Source organism: Phacochoerus africanus, chromosome 13, assembly GCF_016906955.1.
Source record: "Phacochoerus africanus isolate WHEZ1 chromosome 13, ROS_Pafr_v1, whole genome shotgun sequence".
Classification (NCBI taxonomy): Eukaryota; Metazoa; Chordata; class Mammalia; order Artiodactyla; family Suidae; genus Phacochoerus; species Phacochoerus africanus.
This window is the reverse complement of record NC_062556.1, coordinates 77,115,695-77,137,957: the sequence shown is the minus strand read 5'-3', so window position 1 is coordinate 77,137,957 and position 22,263 is coordinate 77,115,695. Positions and strand designations below refer to the sequence as shown.

Sequence of the window (22,263 nt, the reverse complement as noted above, 5' to 3'; positions counted from 1 at the left end):
CAGGGCAGCAAACCAGAACGAAACAGGTTCACCTCACGAGCTGCTGTACACACACACATCAGGACGCAAGGGCAGTACACATCGTGATAAAAAAGGAGGAACCAGAGTCTCTGGCAGCTATTCTCAATGATGCTGTGTATCGAAAGGAAGCTCAGATGTGCACTAACGAGATGCTGAGCAAGTGCCACGTCTGCAGGCGAAACAGGAGGCAAAGCGGAATGAGAGGAAGAGTCCACCCGTTACCCACGGCCGCCCACCAGACCGGAAGGCAACAGTCGTGCCGAGCACTGCACGTGACACAGAAACCAGCAGCCAACCCGTCCACCCTGAAAGCACCGGGCTGGCGAGGGGTGGGAACATCCACGGAGGCCAGAGATGGCTGCAGAGGGGCCGTGACAGGTGAGACAACACACAGGCGGACATGGGACCAAGCAAGCGCCGGGAGGTCTACCGGGGCTGGGCCGGGCCACCCCGCAGGCCTCCCAGCAGGTGGACTGCGGGCTCCTGCTAGCGGGGCAGGGGGGCGCGGGGACCAGAGGTGCCACCCAACACCTCTCAGTGCATGAAGTGGTCCCCTCCCTCCAGGCAAAGGACCATCCCATCCGGGGCCAACAGGGGGCAGCCCCACGCAGGCCCCTCATCAGGATGGACACTGCGCATGCCTGCCCAGGGTCCTAAGCCACAGGGGGACCGAGAGCTCAGAGAAGCCCTAAGGAAACGGAGCTGCGGGGCTGAGTCCCGCCCAACAGAGACCGGAGAACAGGGCAGAAATGGACACTGACCGCACGGCGGATGGGGGTCACAGCAGTGGGAGACCCCCGGGAACCCGCACAGGTGGGAAAGGGCCCCCAGGGCACGCTCTGCAGGCCAAAGCAGGCCCCGCCCTGGCCTCCTGGTGTAAAGCACGACACAGGAGGACGCTGACAGAAAAGGACCAAGGTCAGCTAACAGTGGGAGCCACCAGCACGGGACCGGAGCAGGTGCTCCCTCAAGCCAGAGGTCAGCTCAGCAGCAGGCTTACAAATTAGGAGGTGTCATTTTTCTGGGCTTGGTTGTGCATGTCTGCTTCAATGATTTCAAAGTGCTCCTCCTGGAATTACTGTGTGCTGACAACTCCTTGTTGGGCAGCTAAGCTTTCTGTGCAGGTGTAAACAAGCCTCGGACACTCTGGACTCAGAACCCGCAGGTGCTCTCGCGGGCAACCCCCAAACGGTGTGCTGCGCGTGCAGAGACGCAGCTCAGACCACACAGAGGGCGACCTGGGATGGGGCAGCACCTGGTGACCAGCCGGGCCCGAGACCTGAGTGGACAGATGGCAGCTCCATCCCCACACAGGCAGGGCAGGGAGCCGTGCCGAAGACACCAGCACACGCACAGAGGAAGCCCAGGCACCCGGTGCTGCACTTTCAATCTGTGTCACAAGCAGAAAAGCTCTCCCTGCACTTTCTTCTTCAGTCAGCTCCTGTATCCCCACAAAGAAAACCCGAGAAAACGACAAAAAATAAAAGGGCTAAATCGTCACTTGCTGCCACCAATGCTACCCATGACTTTCGTGGTGGCACTCGGCTCACGCCAAGCCAGCCCGCTGCAGCGCCCACCGTGCGGCCAGGACCGCAGGTGGGGCCGGGGCGGGCCTCACACTCCCGCCCGCTGCCTTCTTCACGCTCAGGGGACCACAGGGACCCTACACTGCAGGCCCGGGGACGCACAGGTGGGGGCGTGTGCACATACCCGAAGGCGACACGGGGCACATGACACTGCACACCACACACACACAGACGCCTGCAGACGTTAACGCAGACATGCAAGCCTGGAAATGCTGCTCAGATTCTCAATAAACAAATACAAATTTAAAACGTGTTTTACCTGATATATGAAACCACTCATCCTAGGACTGGCAGACAACATCAGCAAGATATTTGGGAAGAGCAGAAGGTATCTTTCATTCTTTTCCTAGTGGAAAAGAACAAATTCAAGTAACTCTTTAAAAATGCATGTTTACAAATGTGAGGACAAACATTAGGCCTTATGAAATACTACAGCATACTTCCTGTTGAGATACTCCGCTCTGCCAAGCGCAATAGATAAATTAAATGAAAACTAAGGCTGTATTCTCAGACTCACAAGGAGTCCATGTGACACCTTCTTATAAAATCTGGTTAAGGAGTTTGGCTCTGCCGTTAACTCTTAATTAGGCTGAAGTTTTTCATCTGTGGTTGCCAGAAAATGGAGGAAAAGATCTCGTAAAGTTTTTGTGGGAGTGAGTGGCCAGGTGGAGCCCGCAAGCTGAAGGAGGGCAGGACAGAACGCCGAATGGATTCCCGTCCATCGACAGGTCCCAGCACCCGCCTAGAACCCAGACGCGTCAACCCCATGGTGTTTCCATCTGTCCCAATTCACACGGAAGACCTAAGAGCATGATCTGTGGGTTAAAAATCACTTGCTTCAAGGATGCAAGAGGCAAGACCACAAGTCAAGGACAAACAGGTCCAAGAATCCAGAAAGGCAGGCAGCACTGCCAGAGCGGCCGTGAGACGCCGCCCACCGAGGGACGCAGGCGGGAGGCGGGCAGGGCCGCAGGCAGAGGGCCTTGGAGAGGAGGCTGCCGCGGCTGAAGAAGCGCTGGAGGCTGCTCACAGCACAGGCCCCGGGAGGCCCAGCGGGAAAGACGTCGTCACCCCGACGAGTCCCTGCAGGCGTGGCCGTCACCCAAGTCACTCTGCGAGCGCCGTCCGCCGATGCTTTGCAGAATTATTTCACAGAGAAAGCACTCCGGGCAATGATACTACACGTTTTTTAAAATAGTTTAAAAGTATAGGATGTAAAAGACGTTTCTGGAAAGATCTGGGGGTTTTTGATCAATGAGGTAGACTCGAAAGTCAGCCTTTCCTGTGGTACCAACTAGCACCTGGAGGGCGGTACCATGTCAAGTTTTGACAGGCAGGAGGAACAGGCACGGTGAGCCTAAGGGTCAGCTTTCTTACTGTCCTCAGAGTCTCACATTTGATAATGGGGCACTAGCATATTTTGGTCACTTTATTTTTCACAAAGGGAAAGTAAAATTCAAAAAGAGGCACTTGCTTAGGGACCCAGCTGACACAGAACTCCTGTGAACAGAGAGACAGACTGCTCAATTTTCGTTGTGTGGGGCTGTCCTAAAAATCTGGCTTCATCTCTCACTTAGACCAAACCCCTAAGACAACCGTGATTCCCAAAATCGAGCGCCAATCAGGATCCGTAACGGCAAAGTGTGACGATCTAAACCACGGAGACGGCAGGCCCCCCGCAACGTCGGCGCTGGGAGCAGCTCCTGCCCGGCAGACGCGCCCCTGCGGCAGACGCCTGCCAAGCGGGCCTCCTAACAGGGAGCCTCGGACTGCAGGCCTGCCCGGGCACCCTTTCAGCTGGAGAGGCTGAGTGTGGCTCATCGTGGCCGGGTCTAAACAGGTCACGTGGTCCCAAACAGCTAAGCCTCTCCCAGCGTAGGAAGCCGCTTTTACAGGTGGCAAAGATAAAGGGCAGACAGCCGATTCCGATATAGGACAGCGGCCTGTGAAATGCTATCATCGTCTGGCGTTCCTTTAAAACTGTGTATCACAGGATCGTGAAAGCCTGACATTCTACAGGATTTACGATCTTGACGACTGTGGCCGAGGCACCCTAGAAAGCTCTTAGAAAACAAATTTAATGCAAGCTGCACGCAGCTCTTAACTCGACCCCTGTCCCAGGAAATCGAATGGCTGCAGAACACAAGGCAGATGCTGGAGTGAGAGCGAGGCTGGGCCAGCAGCCCGGGCCTGCGGCTCACCTCGCTTCCGGGGCTCACCTCGCTTCCGGCGCACTGAATCAGGACCTGGGACATGTGAATGACGTGCCCCAGGGTCTTGATGTCGTCCCCCTCCCAGCTCCGGATGGCTTCCGTCAGGATCTGCAGCTCCAGCTCCTTCCTTTTCCGTACTTCCTGACACTGGGCCTGAGAAACACAGAACGCTGTGCAAGGAGACGGCAGGCCAGAACCGAAGTCCTGCTATCACGCTCTGCATCCCGCTTCCTAGGACAGACCAGCCCTGCGCAGTGTGACCGTTAACTCCCACGTACGGAATCAGGTCAAGAGAGACCCACGACCGCTCTGAGACGACAAAGACTGTTTTAGAAAAACAGAGCAAACCCTGCCCCTCTCCGAAGAACTGTGAACTGCACACGAAAAACACCTTCCCATCTTCCTAGTGAATGAGACCGAGAGGGAAAAGCACCACTCGTGATATAAAAAAGGGGACACGTTCCAGCAACAGTCGGAAAGACCCCATGACAGCAGACAGAAAGAAGCGCCAGGATTCCCTTTCACGCTTTGTCCCCAAAGACACTGTGGAAAGAGGTTCAACATGCGTTCTAAATCATTTTAAGTAGCTATAGCATTATGTGGTAGGTACCTTTCAAAAAATTTAAATAATTTTCACTTTTCTGGTACCCACGTTCCAGTAAAGGCTGAGAGTTTACCGGCCATGGAGCAGCTACTACGCTTGTATTTTTAGTCATCAGAGTGAACCCAGAGTAGAATTCACAAGCAGTTTTTTTATGACCCAGCTTAAACAATTTCTCTGCATTCATTTGCCGTAAAGTGTCCGACTGGAAAAAGAGTCAGAACGGGCTCGGTCACTTACTGAGAGGTTTTTGAAGGCGGTCATGGATTTCTGAATATCTTGTCTGTCCGGGTGATAATCCTTTGAGGGAAAGAAACACACTATTAGCTTCATAAGGAAAAGTGCTGCCTTAGAAAGGCACTCTCTGCAGACGGGCTCACAGTTCTGACCCTGGCACTGCCCTACTCTCCCCAGCAGCAGCGTGCGGCTCCTCCGGCTTCGAGGGCGCCAGGGAGCGGGCGGACAGTCCCTCGGACCCCACCCTGCAGGAGGACAGTGCACCGCCTGGCTGCTGGTCCGGCCTCCGCCGCTCCGGCCCCAGCAGGCCGGACGCTGCCCTCTGGGAGGCAGCTCGCCTCGCCGCGGCCACGCCCGGAACCGGCACCCCCGCTTCTGCCAGCCGGCAGCCTGATACCTGCAAATACGGCCATCCTGTCATGACTATCATTACTCGCTTGCTCACTTCACATTCCTGCAGTGACAGCTCAGTGCTACTTAACCATCAGCCTGACGCTTCCTAGCCACCAGGAACTGTTCTGTCGGCAGCAGTGGGTGACAGAGCTGAGAGAGGGGGAAAACGACTTCAGACTTAACACTGAGCGACAGGCCGCTGGCAGAGCCCTCCTGCCGGTTCTGGCCCGGGACTCCTCTCCCCGGGGAGGGGGTGGGGGGGTGGCGGGGCTGGCGGGGCGCGGCCGTACCTCCATGTGCCTCTCCAGCTCCTTGAGCAGCGCGGGGTACTTGTCCAGACGCATGAACGGCTTGCTGAGGCCGGTGGTCAGCACGAGCACCCCCGGGCTGCTGGCGCCCTTCATCTCCATGAACTCGCCCAGCTCCTCGCTGACCCGAGAGCGGCCCCAGCGGGGAGAGGAGAAGAGGCCGCGGTTAGAGCTCAGAAGGGCCGCGCGCGGCCCCCACCGGGCCGGCGGAACACGACCACGCGGGGTGCACGCCACCGCTCCCCAGGAGCAAGAGCCCCGTGCAGGACAGCAACAGCACGGCCGCCCGCTCACGAGAGGCCCCCACGCGCGCGTGTCCCCGTGTGAGCCGCCTTCTTCGAGCTGGAGCAGAATCCGAGCGTCTGGGACCCGAAGGCGCTAAGGCACGAGAGGGGACACTCGGATGACGGCCCCAGGCCCCAGAGCGCAGGGGACACGGCTGCGCAACGCAGCCATACACAGCCGCAAGGACTCAGGCTTTCAACGTGCAAGAGCAGGTTCACGTCCGTTTCGTTTCACGCCCACAACAGTGAGGAGGAAAGTCATCCCCGCACGCAGATGAGGAGCCGGTGGCACAGGCAGACGTGACGAGGCTGCCATCGCCGCCCTGCCTCCCAGCCCCCAGCCCCGCGCACGCTGCCGCCCAGGAGCTCCGTCCGGGCCAGCGGCTGTGGCCAGGGTCACAGCCGCGGATCAAGCTCTGTCCCCGACACGTTATGACTTGTTTTTTTGACAAACAAAGGCTCTTTCAGCTTAATTTCTACTGATGCTGGAAATCCTTACTCAGCTGTCCCCTCATTTACTGAAAGGACACTGTGGGCTGTAAAGTGGCCACAGGCACTCAGGGGACTATCAGGCAGCCAGGCAAAGAGTGGCAATTAAAGCACCGGAGAAAACAAAAGTCACACCACAGCGGAAGTCACGAACCCAGAACCCGTTCAACACAGGCAGCCGCGCCCTAATGCTGGCTGCTGTCACAAGATAATGCAAAAGGTCCCACCCAGCGGACCCAACAGAACCAGTGGTTCTGAATGTACCGTCTCAAGATTCACACTCAGAACTCAAACTACCACAACGCAAGCAACGTTAAGACCGCAGATAAGACTTTAAAACTTCAAAATGCTACTTTAAATCAATCCTTCAAAAGTAATATTCAAGAAAGAAAAACACCCCCAGATTAATCTCGCCCTAAGCGTGGCAGCTCTAAGACCTCCACAAGGTAGCGGTTACCAGCTAAGATCCCAGGAGGCGAAGTGAAGGCTGACGGGCCACGAGCCCCCCAGGAGCCCGCTCTCGATTCCACGCCTGCGCTGCGGCCGCGGGTCTGACCTGCAGAGCCCAGGGGGCTCAGGGCACGCATCCCGCTGCCACAGCTCCGTCTCTGGGCTCACACTGCCAGGGCGCTGGGGACACGGCTCAGGAAGGGCAGAGGGCCCCACGCAGAGACACAAGCTGAGGTTCAGCTGCGACACAAGCGGGCGTTAAGCGGCAGCAGAGACGCGGGTGAAGGGCACAGCTTGGGAAACAACTTTCCAGGGAACTTTAAATGCCACCTTTGGGACAGAGCCTCGTGCCCATGAGGCCCATGTCTGGTTAGAATCAGTCCCCCCAACTGCCCAGCCCACCGCGAGGATCCACCTCCGACCAAAACAGGGTGAGGAGAGAGGAGAGCGCCGGCGGCCTGAGACGCGCCTGCCACCCGCTGGCCCGCATCTCGGCGGCCCTGCCAGCGCTCGGCGAGCGTCTTCCCCGCCCCTCGCTCGCGTGCCCACCCCCCCCAGCGCGGCCAGGCGCCACGACAGCCCCTGCTTCCCCGCCACCCTGCCACCCCTGGGGCAGGGGAGCAACGGCAGACACAGCGGCCCTCGGCTCCCCGCCGCGCTGCGTCCGGCCAGGCTCGCTGCGCCCAGGGGCTGGGCCTCCACCGCGCCCGACGAAAGAGATTCAAATCCTTCCGCTCTTAAGCCCGCGGGAAATCGAGAGAATGGGGCGGGCCGATACGGAGGGAAGAGGGGGCGGCGCCCGGCGCTCTGCCCACAGCCTGCTTCCCGCCCACAGCCCCCGAGCCAACAGGCAGAACAGCCAGGTTGTCCCCAAGGCCCTCCCAGCAGGCATTCACCTCAATGCCACTGACACAATCTTTCCATTTATGGGTTAAAAAACTTGTCAACTGCCATTTTCAAAAGAAACCATAAGAATCTTCCCGAAACACTTACTCCCAAAGCGTGCCCTCGGAAGCGGAAGCGGAGCCTCCGCGTTGGCTGAGGGCCGAGGCCCCTCCAGGCCCCCAGGCTCCCAGGCCCCCAGGCCCCCCACCCCAGGGAACCACCTGTACCCGGTCTCCTCGGCTTACTCCTGCTTCAGGTGGAAGAGCAAACGCTAAACGTCTCCCACTTCCTGTTTCCCTACAAAACCCAGTCCCCACTGGGCAGGGACGCCTATGCTTCTGCAGACCCAGGTCCGCCCCACGCTGAGGCGTCACCTGCCAGCTTCGGCCACTGTCCATTACACGAGTGACTTCTGAGACTTCTTAGCGGTAGTTCCCGGGCACGCATTTCGAGGGTCAGTGTTGAATAAACAAGTGGACGTTGGCCCTGCGATTCAGGTACGACTACAGAAAGAGCTGCTCTGGGGGAGGGGGCCCCAGATGCATCCCCCCCCCCCAGCCCCCGCAAGTGCCCCGGACGCACCTGTGCTGGGTGAGGACGCTCACTGCAGACGGGTGGTTGGCACAATACGCCAGGTACAGGGTCTTCATCTGCGGCATCAGGCTTAGGAAGCAGCCTCCGACTCGCTGCTGGGCCTCGGGCACCCTGCAGACAGGCGACACGAGGGGAGCCGTCCTGAGTCCCACGACCAGTGCCGACAGAAACGGGAGTCGGCAGGGCCCTGTGCACCCTGCAGGACGATGTGCACGAGCCCCGACCTGCTCCTATACCGGCGCCAGCGGGGTGGTGGCCTCGGAAGCCGCTCCGCCACAAGACAGTGAGCTAAGCCGTCCTTTCCTCCCACGTCCAGACGCCAAGGCCTGTGCACGGGTCCAGGCCTCCTTGGGCAGGAGAAAAGCAGACGCCAGGAAGCCTCCCGTTTTGCAGCGTAAGGAGAGACAGGACTCATGGCATCCAGACAGGGACTTGACCAAACACAACCACCGGCTCTCCCTTCCGGGGGTGGGGGCCCTGGAGCCAGAGCGGCCCGGAGGCCCTCCTCTCCTGCCAATCCCACTCTAACCAGCGGCTGCGGTCCTTTCTTCCAGAAGGACCGAAGAGAAGAAAAAGAGACGACGACGAGCACCAACTCCGGAAGCCGAGAAGCAGGTGGTGCAGAGTCCGACTCGGCAGGCAGCTCGGACCCGGAGCCCAGGCCACGCCCAGCAGGGAGGCCCCTGGGCAGCGGGTGCGCTCACCTCTGCTCACCTCGAGGTCGCTGCAGGGACGGCAGCAGGGGTCTCGCACTGAAAAGGGGCGGGAGAGGGCCCAGCCACCCCCCACCCCACCCCCCCAGCAAGAGCCCAGCACTCCGGGAGGAGCGGGAGGAGTGGGCGCTTCAGGGCAGGAAAGCCGAAGGGCCTCCTCCCCCTGGGGAGGGTGACCCAGAGAGACTGTAACCAAGAACCAGGAACACCGCGGCTGCCGGCAAAACAGTGGCCAGCACTGCCCCTCAGCGTTCAGGGCACCATCTAAAGTGGAAGACGACGCACAGTCACCAAATGCTTCTGGCAAAACAACAGGATGACAAAGAACAAGAGGGGGGATTTTAGGGGAAAGAATGGAGCAGTCACTCTTGCGGCAGAAAACCACTCACAGCACTGCAATTAATCCTGAGAGAAGTAACAGAAGATGCTCCATCCATTTAAAACACAGAAATGATGCTTTGAAGAAGAACATTCGGGACGGAAATTAAAGAGTTTCCGGAAACTAAAATGACAGCACATCCGCCAATGGGAAACGGGAAAATGAAGTTCCGGAACCCTCCAGCCTAACGGGGCAGAAAGACAACATCAGGAGGCCAGGCCAGCAGACCCGCGCCAGGAAAAGCCTTCCAGGTTCAGAAACACAGAGAAGCAAAGGCAAGGAAAGCTCACGCGACTTGGCAGACTGAAGGTCCGGTCTCCGCGTGGAACGCGCCCAAGGGGCGCCAGAGACCCCAACCCACGCACGCGCACGGGGCTTCAGAGGTCCAGAATCGAGCAGTCAGCCACAGGACCTTGGGACAACACCAAGCCCTGGCACTTCCCACCAGTCTGTGCCCACCTGAGCCACACCTAAGGGTGAACCACCAAGCCCTGCTCTCTCAGGACGTTCCTGGAGCCCGGGAGGGAGCGACGGGTGTCAGCTTGGGGGCGGGAGAACTGCAGCCGGGACCCAGGACCCCACGCAGGGCGGAGGGAAAGCTGAAGGGTCCAGAGAGACTTCCTCTCCTGTCACATGCCGTGACTGCCTGTGTCAAGGGCACCGGAGGGGATTAGGTGGTGGGGAAGGGAGAGAGGGCAGGTCCGGCGCCGTCATGGCTAAGTGAGAAAAGGACGAGTCCAGAGCAGGAGAGGCCCCAGGTGGCAGAGCGCCACTCAGCTGCCAATGGCACCTGCACGGCGAGTGCCCTCGGCGCCCAAGACCATCAGCCCGCAACAGGCACGCGCTTCTAACCGTGTTGCTGCTCAGCTCATCTGTTCTGGCCGGAAGCGTTAGGAAGCCGGCACCTGCACTGCCCGCAGCCTCCTGCCAAGCGTGAGCCCCTAGTGGGTTTTAACAGCCCTTGGGGCTGAGTCACGGTTCTGTGTACAGGCAGGATAAACAGTCACTGACTCAACAAACCAACATCGCCCACTTATCCAGGCGCTGGGAATAGAATGAAAACAGAGCAAGAAAGGGTCTCTACCTTAAAAGTGACTGCGAGCTTTCAGGAGAATGGGAGGCACGTACAAAATAAACTGAATATAAGACAGACAAGGCACCTGGATTTTATAAGATGCAGAGGGAGGCAACCACGGGGAGGATTGGGGGGGGTCACTTCTCGGCCCCCAGGGGCAGTGAGAGGCCTGCTTTCTGAGCTGAGGCACAAGGAGGGAAGGAGCAGAGAGACAGGGGGTGGGGCCCATAGGGGAGGGACCCCCACAGCTCACGTCCTGGCCTCCTAGCTCAGCTCTCCCTCATAAGGTGGCCCATACAAGACAGCTGTGAACAAACACAAATAGCCAGGGACCACCCTAAGTTTCTGAGCAGAGCTTGGACAAGAGGCTGGTAGAGAGACGGGCACTCAGGGCCACCCAGAGGTCAGGGCCAGGTCAGGAGGTCCACGCAGGATAAAAGAAGGACAAAGGCCAGCCTGAGCCGGGACAGTATCAGCTCAAGGGCAGGACAGCCGCTACCACAAGAAAGAGAACTCCTTTCAGGATAGAAGGATGCATGAAAAAGTGCACAAGCTACAAGAACTCTGGGCACAGGGTGACCCGTGCACTGGGGAGACTGGAGGGAGGATGGACGGGTAGAGGGATGGAGGGAGGGAGGGACAGGTGGACGGACGGAGGGACAGGTGGATGAATGGGTGGAAGGAGGGAGGGAGGGATGGAGGGAGGGATGGGTGGGTGGATGGGTGGATGGAGGGACCGGTGCAGGGAGGGAGAGGTGGATGAGGGATGGATGGGCAGGTGGAGGGAGGGATGGATGGAGAGATGGGTGGATGGGTGGCTGGGTGGGTGGATGGATGCACAAGCAAGTGATGAGAGGCTGAACCACTCCCCAGGGAGCAAGGCTGGCACAAGCTGCAGAGACCTTGGGGAGCACGCTTGATTCTAGAAACTCCAACCACAATGACGTTCGATGTGAAGCGAAGTCGCTTTACTAGCCTTTCACAAAAGCACTTTGCCGAACGGTTGCTGCTCAGTGATTTTCAAGACAACTGGTATTGTTTAAACATGGAAAAGAGCCGTAACAAAACAGTAACAAAACACGCCCATTTCTCCAGCTTCCACCGGCCCCCTCCTCCAGACCGCGCACAGAGGGGCAGTCCTTGTCACAAAGGAAGGGTCGGGCCGAGCTTTGGGAGTCACCCCACCAGGTGCCTGGCCCGGCCTGAGACGTCCCACTGTCCCGAGGCATCAGCCACAGCCAAGAGCCACCTCCCATAGAAGCTAATGACACACCTGATCTTATTCCCACTCCTGGCACAGAGCTCCTAAAACCCGTGGACCTCTCAAGTGACAGGACTGGCTTCTGTTACCCAGAGGGCACCCCTTTAAACACCCGCAACATCCCCCGGCAGCTGAGGCTGGGGAACCGACCAGAGGATCGCAGGGCTGGAACCTCAGCCCTCCCTCCCCAGCCCTCCAGGGAGACCTCTAGTTCGATCAAGCCCAGCTCTGGAAGAGGCCTCCCCAAAACCCCAAACAGCGGGGGCCGGGGCTTCCGGGCTGCAGGAGCCCTGCAGGTGCTGGGGAAGAGGGCAGGGAGCAAAACGGCCTCCCCCACGCCCCTCCCCCCGGCTCCTGCTCCCGAGCTGTAGCCCTTTAAAAACCCACAAACACAAGTAAAGCGACTTGTCTGAGTTCTGAGTCAAAGCAAATCACCGGCGAGCTGGGTGGAAGCGTGGAGAGGCGGGCGCCGTGCGGGGCTGGCGGCGGAGTGGGCAGTCCCTTGGGGCGTGACCACGACCGTGGGGCAGCAGCAGCGGAGTGGCTGGCGCGGCCTCGGCCTGGCTAACTCCCGCTTGCCCACAGTGCCCGGCTCTCCTTCAGAGCTCTCCACACGGTGGTCTATGATTATCTCTGCAGTTTTAACCATCCGTCTCCTGCCCCAGACTCTGCGCTCCCTGAGGTCAGGGCTCACGTCTGTCCAGCGAGCATGTGCGGCACGTGCTGAATAAATCAGCACAGAATGCACGAGGCGGCCCCAAGCAAACTGGGTGTTTCTGGCTCTGAATGACCTAAAACCCACGTCAGAAAAACCAAGTACACACACACAAGGGACAGAAGGCGCCCCTGTCAGCACAGCCCAGCGCATGCTCCCCTTGGCACAGGGTGGACGTGAGGCACCCAGGCCCTGCCGCCTGCCCTGCCTCCTCCCTTGCCAGGGGCTCCTCACCCATCATCCCCCGGCCCCCTGGCCTGAAGAATCACCACTGGAGGGAGGCCCCTCTCCTCCCTCTGGAGGCCAGTAGAGCCCTCCTACAAAAACAGTCTGGAACACAGCTTTACTATAAAAGGTGATAAGCCTAAAAGACTCACGATAACCTAGGTGCCGACTTCAAAAATGTGAATTCTAAGAGTCCGTCTCTCTTGACCCTTTAAAAACCACTGACATCAATCTGAACATTGCAACATTTAGCGTCTTACTTACTTGGTGCATTCTTCTAAAGACTGTACAAGCATTTGCTGGAAAGAACATATTTCTTCCAGGTTGCCCATTAAATACGACATGTTTGCTGAACTTAACCTAGAGCAAGAAGAACAACAGTGAAACCAAGGGAACAGTTTGACCTACATTCCCTGCCGCGCCCCTCCCCGCCCAGGGCCCGGTTCAAGTCCACACCTAAGAAACTAGCTGCCTGTGTCTACGGCAGACTGCGGCTGAATGCTGTGCCCGTGTCCCAGCCTCTGTTCTCTGAAAATCCAAGGACCAGCCAAGGTGACAGCTACTCCAGTTTACCCAGTAACCCTAACTTACTTCTCACTCGTCTGCAGAGGCCGGAGATAAGCAGAAAGCACAGTCTGAAGTTCTTTAGAATATTCATTTTCCGTTTCCAAAATATTCTGTAGCACCTACAATATATGATAAACACATATTATTGACACTAAGCTGTATAAGCTTTGGAAAGTTCATCACCGCGATTCAATCCACGTTGTTGCTTTTACGTAATACAAATTTGCTCAATCCTGTCAGTCCCTGTGGCCAGGGATTACTAAATCCATGTACTAATTATTAGCAAGGCTCCCCAACTGACCTCACCTGAGCGCCAAGCACGGCTGACGGAGGCGTACCTAGAAGGAGGCTGGAACAAACTCTACCATCACGTACGTAAGGCCAAGAATATGCATGCAGACGGAAAGAAGGGAACACTGAGAGGCCGACGGCAAGAGTACACAGACAAGTGCCCACCACGCTGCGCCCTGCGAGAGAAGCCGCTCACTGTAAGGAGCCCCGCCCAGCCGTCTGCAAGTCCAGGAACAGGGAGACAAGTATATGAAGGCACGAATCGGGGGGGGGGGCAGGCCGACACCGGGGAAGGAGCAGGAGGAGCGGCCACGCTCTGGATGGTCATCTGAGCAATCGTCACCCAGATACATACGCTTGCCAAAGCGCACTGGACGGCACCCTTAAAACCGATGCATCTTGACACGTGAAAAGTATAACAACTAAACTAAAAAACATGAAGCTTACTCATCTCAGGTCATCCATTATTATAAATTAAAGGTCTACCAGTATAAAACAACCTTTAAGCAGTCACTGCTGTTTTTAAAGCTGGGAAAAGAGTTAGAAATCAACCTTACACTTAAAATGTCTCCTGATGCCCTATAGCAAATACAGCCCAAATCAGTTCACAACTCCTAAAACCTGAGAGAGCCAGTGCCGAACAGCTGGCCTTTCCAGCCACAATGGCCAAAAGCGAGGCCGCGCGGGGGCTGCAGGTGGAGCAGCAGAGCCTGGGTGGAGGCGGGCCTCCAACCAAGGACCAGGGCTGACCCCGTGCCCAGCACCGAGCCAAGCGCCCGCGTCACGGGAGCAGCTCCAACCTCCAGAGACGCTCCTCTGATGGCGGAGAAGAGTGCAGGGAGCAACTTCTCCAAAACCAAAGGGCTCCGGAAAGTGAGCCTCATGGGACCCCGCCTGCAGCCTTCTCCAGCTACAGGCCAAGGGCACAGGTCAGGGCTCCGGGGGAGCGCGGCCAACGCCCTCCTCAGCCGCCTTTCGCAGCCCACTCTGTTAGAGCCGGGCTCTGCCCTAGTCAGGCAGCGTGATGTGCAGGTGCTCCGAGGGTCCACTCGCTGCAGGCCCGGAAACGCACTGTCTTCCTAACTAGCGCGTCATCCTGCGTGCACCTCGCAGAAGAAACGACACAGAGTCAAGACACACGACAACGCCCAGTCTTCTCTCCTTGATGTCTGATAATCAAAATATGTGTCTAAACGTTTAAGAAAACACAATCACTAAGGTGGCCGTGCTTTCGGCGTGACCAGCAGCCAGCACTCTGGAGGCGGCCCAGCCTCACTAACCCACACACCCCACTCTGCAGGATGCTGAGAATCGGGGTCTGTCTCTCTCAACTGCGGCCTGGCCCCTCAATGGGCCTATTCACGGAGGCTGGGCAGGGAGGGAGGAGGGGCCGCCCCGACTCCATGCCTTTGTGGGCGCCGTGGGTGCTGATCTTACGACTTCAACGCCTTCCTTCAAAGAAATTCTCCTCACCCCGGTGTCAAGGCACTGGTAGGCCCAGCCCAGCGCGCCCCTGCCACCACGTCCCCTGGGAACTGCTCTTTCCGCCACCCTTACCCTTCGAAGGGACATGAAGTGAGCCAAGTAAAACGGATCCCTGAACGCAAGAAAATTACATCTGTCACAGATGCACAAAAAGTCCTTTTTTAATGGTGCAATGAAATTATGCTATGATCTCCTGTCTTCATTACCAATATTACGAACCACCTGCAGCACTGCTTGGAAACCTCTCGCCCACTGTATAAAACAGAGGGACGGTTCCTGTGTGACGTAAGCGGAGCCTCGGGACTGGGAGTGGGAGCAGGAGGAGCGGGTGGCAGCCCCTCGCCCGCCCGCGGTGCCAGGCAAGCCCGCAGGCACAAAGGCTCCCCACCGAGTGTGCCGGAACCAAGGCCACGGACGCCTCTGCCCCAGAGCGTCTCCCAAGCTGGCAGGTTTAAATCATCAGTCGTCAAGGTCACCTCAGAGCCAACGCTGAACCGCGTCTCTCGTAACCCCACCCAGCTGGTCCCAGTTACACTCAGCTTTTCCAGACCCACGACCGAGACCAGCGAAGTCATGCTGGCGCCACCGTCCCCTGTGCCAGGAGGCCACACATCCCCCCACCCGCCCAGCCATCACCTGTCCCCGCTTCCGAGACGTGCGCACGCTCTGGCTGCTGCAGGACCCCATGAGCCCTGGGGCGCGGCCGCCTCTCCATCCCACAGCGGGGGCCCGGGAACCGCGTGGCCGGCCCACAGGCGCCGCCCTGACTCGGCCCGGCGCACTCTGCCGGCACCAGCCCTCCCCGAGGCATGAGGCGTGGAGCCCAAGCACAGTCAGACAATGGTGCCACACAGGGGGACGCCGTCGGGCGAGCCACACAGACAATCCTTGAACTGTCAGCCGCCAGAGCAGAGCCGAACAAAGGACGGCTTCAGGGCTCTGCAGACCACAGCGACTCGGGCCTCGTTGCCAGGCACCCAGCTCGCCCTACACGGGTCACAACTTCCTCTGCAGATTTTGGGGGGTGTCGCATGTTCTACTTTGTATGGCAGTGTCAGTGCTTTAGAAGCAAACAACCAGTTTACAGATAAGAAGCAGTACCATTAAGAAATTTTTTGCAGACTGGATCTAGATGCAATAATACATTAGAAACACAAAAACCAAATTTCAAAAACATAAGCCTGGTTCAGAAACAGCAGGAAACACTCACAGCTGGCAGAGCTACTCTAACCCCTCGCCCCCAGCCACCAGCAAAGTAACCATCACACGTTCCCTCCCAGCCCAGTCTATTCAAACCGTATTTAGTACCTAAGGTTTCAAGAAATACTAGGAAGGACATGAGCCACGAAAAAACTGCCAGACGACGGAGAGAAAGGAAGGACAGCCCGCTGCCCCCAGAGCCGGAGGCCAGAAGCCATGTGTCACTCCCACCCCCAGAGGCAATTTTACTAGCTTGTTGATTTCTGCCTATTCTTTGTTTGTTGGTTTGGTTTTGGTCCTCTTAGGGCCACAGCCGCGGCATATGGAGGTTCCCAGGCTAGGGGCTGAATCAGAGCTGCAGCTGCCGGCCTACACCAAGCCACAGCAACACAGGATCCAAGCCAAGTCTGCCACCTACACCACAGCTCACGGCGCAACTTGATCCTTAACCCGCTGAGTGAGCCCAGGAATCGAACCCGCACCTTCATGGACACTAGTCGGGTTGGTTACTCCCGGTTTCTGCGTCTTCTTCATAGTTAGCAACGTTAACTCTCAGAGGGTTTGGGGAGCCACGTAAACATTCATGCTACTGCGCCTTTTAAAAGGCGTCATGTCGTTACCGTATTTCTAGGTCTGAGGCTCCGCAAGCGACCACCTGAAAACTGTGACACAAGGAAACCGTATAAAACAGTGGGAGCGGAATCTGTCAGAGAGGCCAGCAGACCCCCTCCGCCAGGATGCGTGTGGGTGGGTGCAGGAGAGGAGGGCACAGCTGCCCCAGCCAGGCACGCGAGGCCATGGGCCTGATCGTCACGGGGGCCCAGGCAGAGGCAGCAGGTGTCAGGAAGGCCGGGCGGCCAGGATTCGGGCAAGAGAAGCAGAGGGAGCAGCGAGGAGAAAAGGAGCCAAGCCAAGGCTCGGAGTCAGGGTGGACCCGGCCCAGGTCCTCCCTGGCTGAGCGCGCAGAGGGAGCCGAGGACAGACAGCGCAGGTGTGCTCTGGGGCATGGGAGGGGTCCCTGCAAACTGGCTGCAGCGCTTTCGGAAAGACGCACGTGTCCTGTACACCTCCTGCAACTAGATGGCCTATGAAATCACAAGGGCAGTCGCTGGGAGACAAAGCCACCCTGCCTCTCCACGCTTCGCGAGCGGAAGCAAACAGCGCCACCTGCTGCCCCCACACAACAAGTGCCGACAGCGCAGCAGGGACCATAGCCGGCGCCGGGACCACCTCCTTCCGAAGCACAGGGGAGAAACCTCGTTCTCCTGGTGGCTGAGGAAACACCGCGTCCTCCTCCGGGGGCGGGGGGGGGGGACCCCAGCTTCCACTCGAGACGGGCGTCCCCGACCTCCAGCAGGAAAGGCGTCTGCTGTAGGTGCAGTTAATTTCTGTCAAGGTCAAATCTGCCCAGTGCAGACGGGTCACAACACGTTTCCTTCAACCCCATGATCCGTCGCCCGTGACTACAGCTCGCCCCAGTAGTTACTCCTCAAAAGGGATGCCTGTACGGTGACCTCGGAGAGGCCTAAGACCCCAAAAACTTCCTAAAAACCAGGAAAGTCTCTCAAGGGCCAAGCGCTTCACCAGGCACCTTAAGACCAACTGCTAGTCCTCTTACCAATACCACAAGGCCAAGGCCAGCATCGCCCCTGTCATTTTACGAAGATGTGACTGTGCAGGCACCTAGGGGGCTTCCGCCAGGCACGCCCCACCAAGCCCGACCCCGACTCCCTCACCTGAGGAAGGGCACTGCTGACCGTTCACGGACCGAAGGCTGGAAACACTTCGACAGCGAAGCCCACGGTGCTGGCTGGCTCTGTCACAAAACCACTCGACCCTTCCGGTACAGGGGCGGGGTCCTCCCTCCCCTGTGGACACAGTCCAGACTCGGGTCCCAACGTCACCCCCCCCCCCCCCCCCCCGTCTCTCCTACCTGCCTGATCCAGCAATGAAACGCTGCCGCTCCACGGAAAACCACCCTGGCTCACGCCCTTCTACCTCCTATGCCAACACCTCTACATAATCAAATCACACACACCTTGTGCTTACTGCACCTGAGATGAAAACATAAAACTGATGCTTTTTAAAGCGCACGTGCATCTTTAGAAATTACAAACAAATGGACCACTGGTGTCTTAACCATTTCTGTTCTGCTACGTATTGAGGTTGCTTGCAATGTACTGCTCTATAATAAAGCCTCTGTGTCTGAAGGCACAAACACCTCTGAATACATTTCAGGTAGTTTTCCTGGCGTGGATTTCAAGAAGTACAATTACTAGATTGAAGGGTTTGAGTGTTCCCCGAATTCCATAAACAGCTGCCATGTCGCTTTTGAGAAGCCCTATATGGATGACATTTTTCCATCATAAAGAACTCAAGACGCTCTGTCTCTAAGCCTGCTTGCTGCATACGTACCACGCTGCTAACTGGTTCCGGCAAGTTACGGTACTCTTGTGAGCGTGCTGGGGACTGCAGCTATCCTCCCCAAACGCCTATGCTGAAGCCGAAATCCCCCGTGGAGCTGTCTGGAGGGGCCCTTCCGGCGGTCAGGAGCACGAGGGGTGAAGAGCCCAGAGCCCACCCTGTCCACGGGTCCAGGTAAGGAGCCGACAGAAGGGAGCCCGCCAGAAACCAGGAAGAGAGACCTCACAGAAAGCCCGACCCCGCCGGCACCCGGACCTCAGACCGCCAGCCCCAGAGCAGAGAACGCCCCGCTTCCGTTCGCCTCGCCCAGCCAGGGCACCGCTGGCCGGCCGCGCACTTCCTGTTCCCCGAACTCGCATCCCTGCCGCTTCCCTGATCTTGGCATGCGTGTCAGGATGATGGGGTGCTGTCAGGCGTCTTGCAACGCAACTAATGTTTCCATTAACTGGTTTCTACTGTTGGAAGGCAGAATTTACTAAACTTGTACAGAGCCTCACCAACTTTGATGGATGCCTTTGTTTTCACTCATTGCTTTTAAGCTTTAAGAAGCTCTCCCGCCTCAGTGCACTAACCGAGCACTCACAGGTCCCTGGGCAGCGTGAAGCCCACACGCGCAAGCGCCGCCGCTGGCTCAGCCCCAGACTCTGCGGCCCAGACATGAGAAGAAGGGCGCTGCTCACCAGCGGGGGGCAGGCGGGCAGGTGCAGGGTTAGTCAGTCCCCAAACAAGGCACAAAAACACACCCAGGGGGAGGAGAGCTCTGAATCCGGGGCGCTGATCATCCTGTAACACGCCCAGTTCTCAATGACCAGGTACGAGCTACGCGAGGAACCAAGAACAGGAGACCCACGCTCGAGGAGGCGGGGGACTCCCTGGGAGCCAAGGCGACCCACGCCCGCCCGGTGCAGGCTTCTGCGAGGGACCCGCAGTTCCCGGTCCGCCGCGTGAGGGGCAGGAAGCAGCCACTCCAGCCCGACAGACTGAGGCCACTGCCTCCAAAGTGGGAGAGACGACGACCCAGGGGTCACAGTGCCCGGAGCAGAGACGCTGGGGTAGGGGGACCTGCGCCGTGACCGGCGACGAGCAGGAGGCTCGAGCGGACCAGTCCCAGAGGTAAAACCCCTGGGGACACAATCATGGGGGACCCCCAACATTGGGAAACTCACCTCTTGGCGCTGAAGTAGGCGCCCAGAGTAAACCCCAGAGAAACGCCTCCAATCTCTAAGACCCCACCTCTGGGACAGTAAAAAAGATGAGGCTTCTCGGGGTGCGGGGAGGGTGGGGAGGAGCCAACAGACGCGCACAGGACTTGCAGGAACAGGAGACGGCGGACGCGACAGTCAGGGACACGCTCCCGGCGCCTGAGGCTCGGCCCGCGGCGGCGCATAGCCGGAGTGAGGGCTCCAGCACACGGAGGACCGGGGAGGACCGGGACTGGGGAGGACCGGGACGTGTCTGTGCAGGTTCCTCCTTCCTGAACTGTCCCCTCTGGTGAGTGACGCTGGGGACGGCGGAGGCTGGCGTGGGCGGGAATCTAGCCCCCTCTCCGTGTACTGCAGACTTAAAGCTGCTCTAAAACGATCAGTCTTCTGAAAAAATGTCCAAAGAACTGAAGGAAAGGACGCTACAGAGCTAATGAAAAGTGAAGAACAACCACTCAGACACAGCCTGCCTCTGACCACGTGAATAACCCCGTGGAGACCGCAACGCAAAGGAAACGTCATGGGAGGGGACCGACCCGACCCGACCCGAGCCGAGCCAGAGCGACCAGCAGCAAACACCCGAAGGTCAGTGGGGATCACTCGCTGCCTAGGACGGAAAGACAAACTGGACAGGGACCCGCGGGACCCCGCCGCCTGCAGCACGTGCACAGGGGGCAGCCCAGGTCGCCCCAAGGACGGCCACAGGTCAGGAGGAACCACCTCGTAGTCCCCGTGTTTCTGCCCTGTCTCGGCCGTCACACCAGAGCGCCCCCACGCATGCCTGTCCCCCGACGAGGCCCCTCACCCGTGCTCGCCAGTGGCCCCGGGAGGAGACCGGGTCTTCGGTGTCACTGTCCTGCAACAGCAGCCCACACTGCTCTCACCTCCTGGGGAGCGTCCCTGTCTCCGGGGGGCTACATGGTTCGTGCTTCGGCGGGTCCCTGGGGGAACAAAACGACACGAGGACGGGGGAGGCGTCTAACCCGGCATCTCTCCTCTCTTCTTGGGCGACATGTGCTGTAACCCGCACCTTACCTCCAGGGACAATTCTAAACACGGAATCCAGGGAAGCTGAACCTGGCTCCTGGCTTCATCACTCGCCGGTTTTCTTCCGGCAGGACAAGCGTGCACACGAGGAGGTGTCCGTGAATTCTCTAAGCTGCTGCGCGCAGCACCGATAACGTACCACGCGCTCCCTGCTGGCAGAGCTTTGGGCACGCAGCGATTTGGAAGCGATTTGGAAGTCAGGACGCCTGCCCTTCATGCTGACGGAGGAGCCGGCGGAATTTCAGAGAAAAGCACACGTGGGACCCGCAGGCCCCTCTCCGGCAGGAGCCGTTAGAGAAGGAGCTCTCGAGAGGAGTCCTTCCCCTGGGAAGAGGCTTACAGGTAAGTGAACCACCCACCAGGACGTCCCGGAAAGCACGTTACCCGGTGTCGCCAAACACCCGGCGTGAGCAGGACCCCGGGGGGCTGGAGCAGAGCTGCCGGCTCCAACTTGTTTCCTCTGACCCAAGTGCTGAGACACAAACTCACGGAAGGCAAGGGCCCCCTGGGGACGTCCCCCGGACTGAAGCTGCTCCACTCGGCCCCGGGGCTCCGCCGCCCTCAGGAAAGAAACCCGTGGCCCACGCAGGGACGCGGGAGAGAGGCAGCTCCGCGAGGTACGCTTTCCCGCTGTGAAACCCTGAAGACGCACAGGGACTCTGACTGCCCCTTCTGCGCCTACGGCAGAAAACCACGCGCGACACGTGTTTTAGGGACCAAAAAGCACACGTGTCCTAAGGCAGGGCCATGACCTGGAAACCAACACCCGACCAGACTGGCAGGAGGAGGTGTGGAGAGCCAGCTCGGCAGGCAAGGCAGTGCCCCCGAGCCCTCAGGGTCAGGCTGTGCTCCAGCGGAAGCCCAAGTCCGGACGAGGCAGGACGAGAAACCAGGGGCGCAGAGGGAGGAGGGGGCCGCCTGATGCTCGGGGACTGGGGGGCAGAAGAGAAGCGAGCCACAGAGAGCAGGCGGTCACAGAGAAACCACCTACGGGACAAGGCGGGGTCTGCCCCCCCCCCCCCTGCTGCCAGAGCGAGCTCCCCACGGGCCCTTGGGAAATGGATGAACATCCGAGGCCCAGCTGCTCCGTGAGGTTGGGGACACACGCAGGGTCCGTGCTGAGGGGCCGAGCACAGCCCAGGCCCCTGGGCCGACGCCTCACCCGGGCCACCGCGACCCTGCACTGCCTCCTGAGAGAAAAGCGCCGAAAATGAAACGCTCAGGACGCGAGGGCTGCCGCGAAGAAGCACTCATCAGCGGCTAGTTTTCCTCAAAACTCCAAAGGTCTCACGGACTCCGAAGATTAAAAACATCGAGGGTGAGCAAAGGACCAAGAGTGCCCTTGGCAGGCGGCTGAGGAAGCGGGCCGCCCTCGTGCATCAGGCCCGGCAGCCCCCGCGGGGAGGGGCCCTCTCCTGCTTGCAGCGCACTCGGTTGTGAGACACGGGAGGTCTGTCTGGGTCAGCGACCCATCGATGGCGTTTAAAGCCTCAGGCACTTCGAAGCTCACAAACGGCTGCACTTTCCAAGCGCCGGAGTCCCGGGGCTCCTGGGGCGCTCTCCTCCCCTTCCCGCCCTGGTAGGTACGGCCCAACCCCAGGAAGACGGCGCTGGAACA

The 22,263-nt window shown here is 58.9% G+C and overlaps 1 protein-coding gene across 7 annotated transcripts in view; it reads right to left on the bottom strand.

The window, feature by feature from the left end:
* Positions 1-22,263, bottom strand: part of ARHGEF7 (Rho guanine nucleotide exchange factor 7) — a 104,527-nt gene that overhangs the window by 18,510 nt on the left and 63,754 nt on the right. For all 7 annotated transcript variants that reach the window (XM_047756079.1, XM_047756073.1, XM_047756075.1 and 4 more), the window contains 7 exons: positions 13,021-13,115; positions 12,694-12,789; positions 8,050-8,172; positions 5,342-5,480; positions 4,662-4,721; positions 3,827-3,973; positions 1,867-1,953 (listed from right to left, as the gene is read on the bottom strand). In XM_047756079.1, coding sequence (XP_047612035.1) covers positions 1,867-1,953; positions 3,827-3,973; positions 4,662-4,721; positions 5,342-5,480; positions 8,050-8,172; positions 12,694-12,789; positions 13,021-13,115 — 747 coding nt within the window. The remainder of the gene's footprint in view (positions 1-1,866; positions 1,954-3,826; positions 3,974-4,661; positions 4,722-5,341; positions 5,481-8,049; positions 8,173-12,693; positions 12,790-13,020; positions 13,116-22,263) is intronic.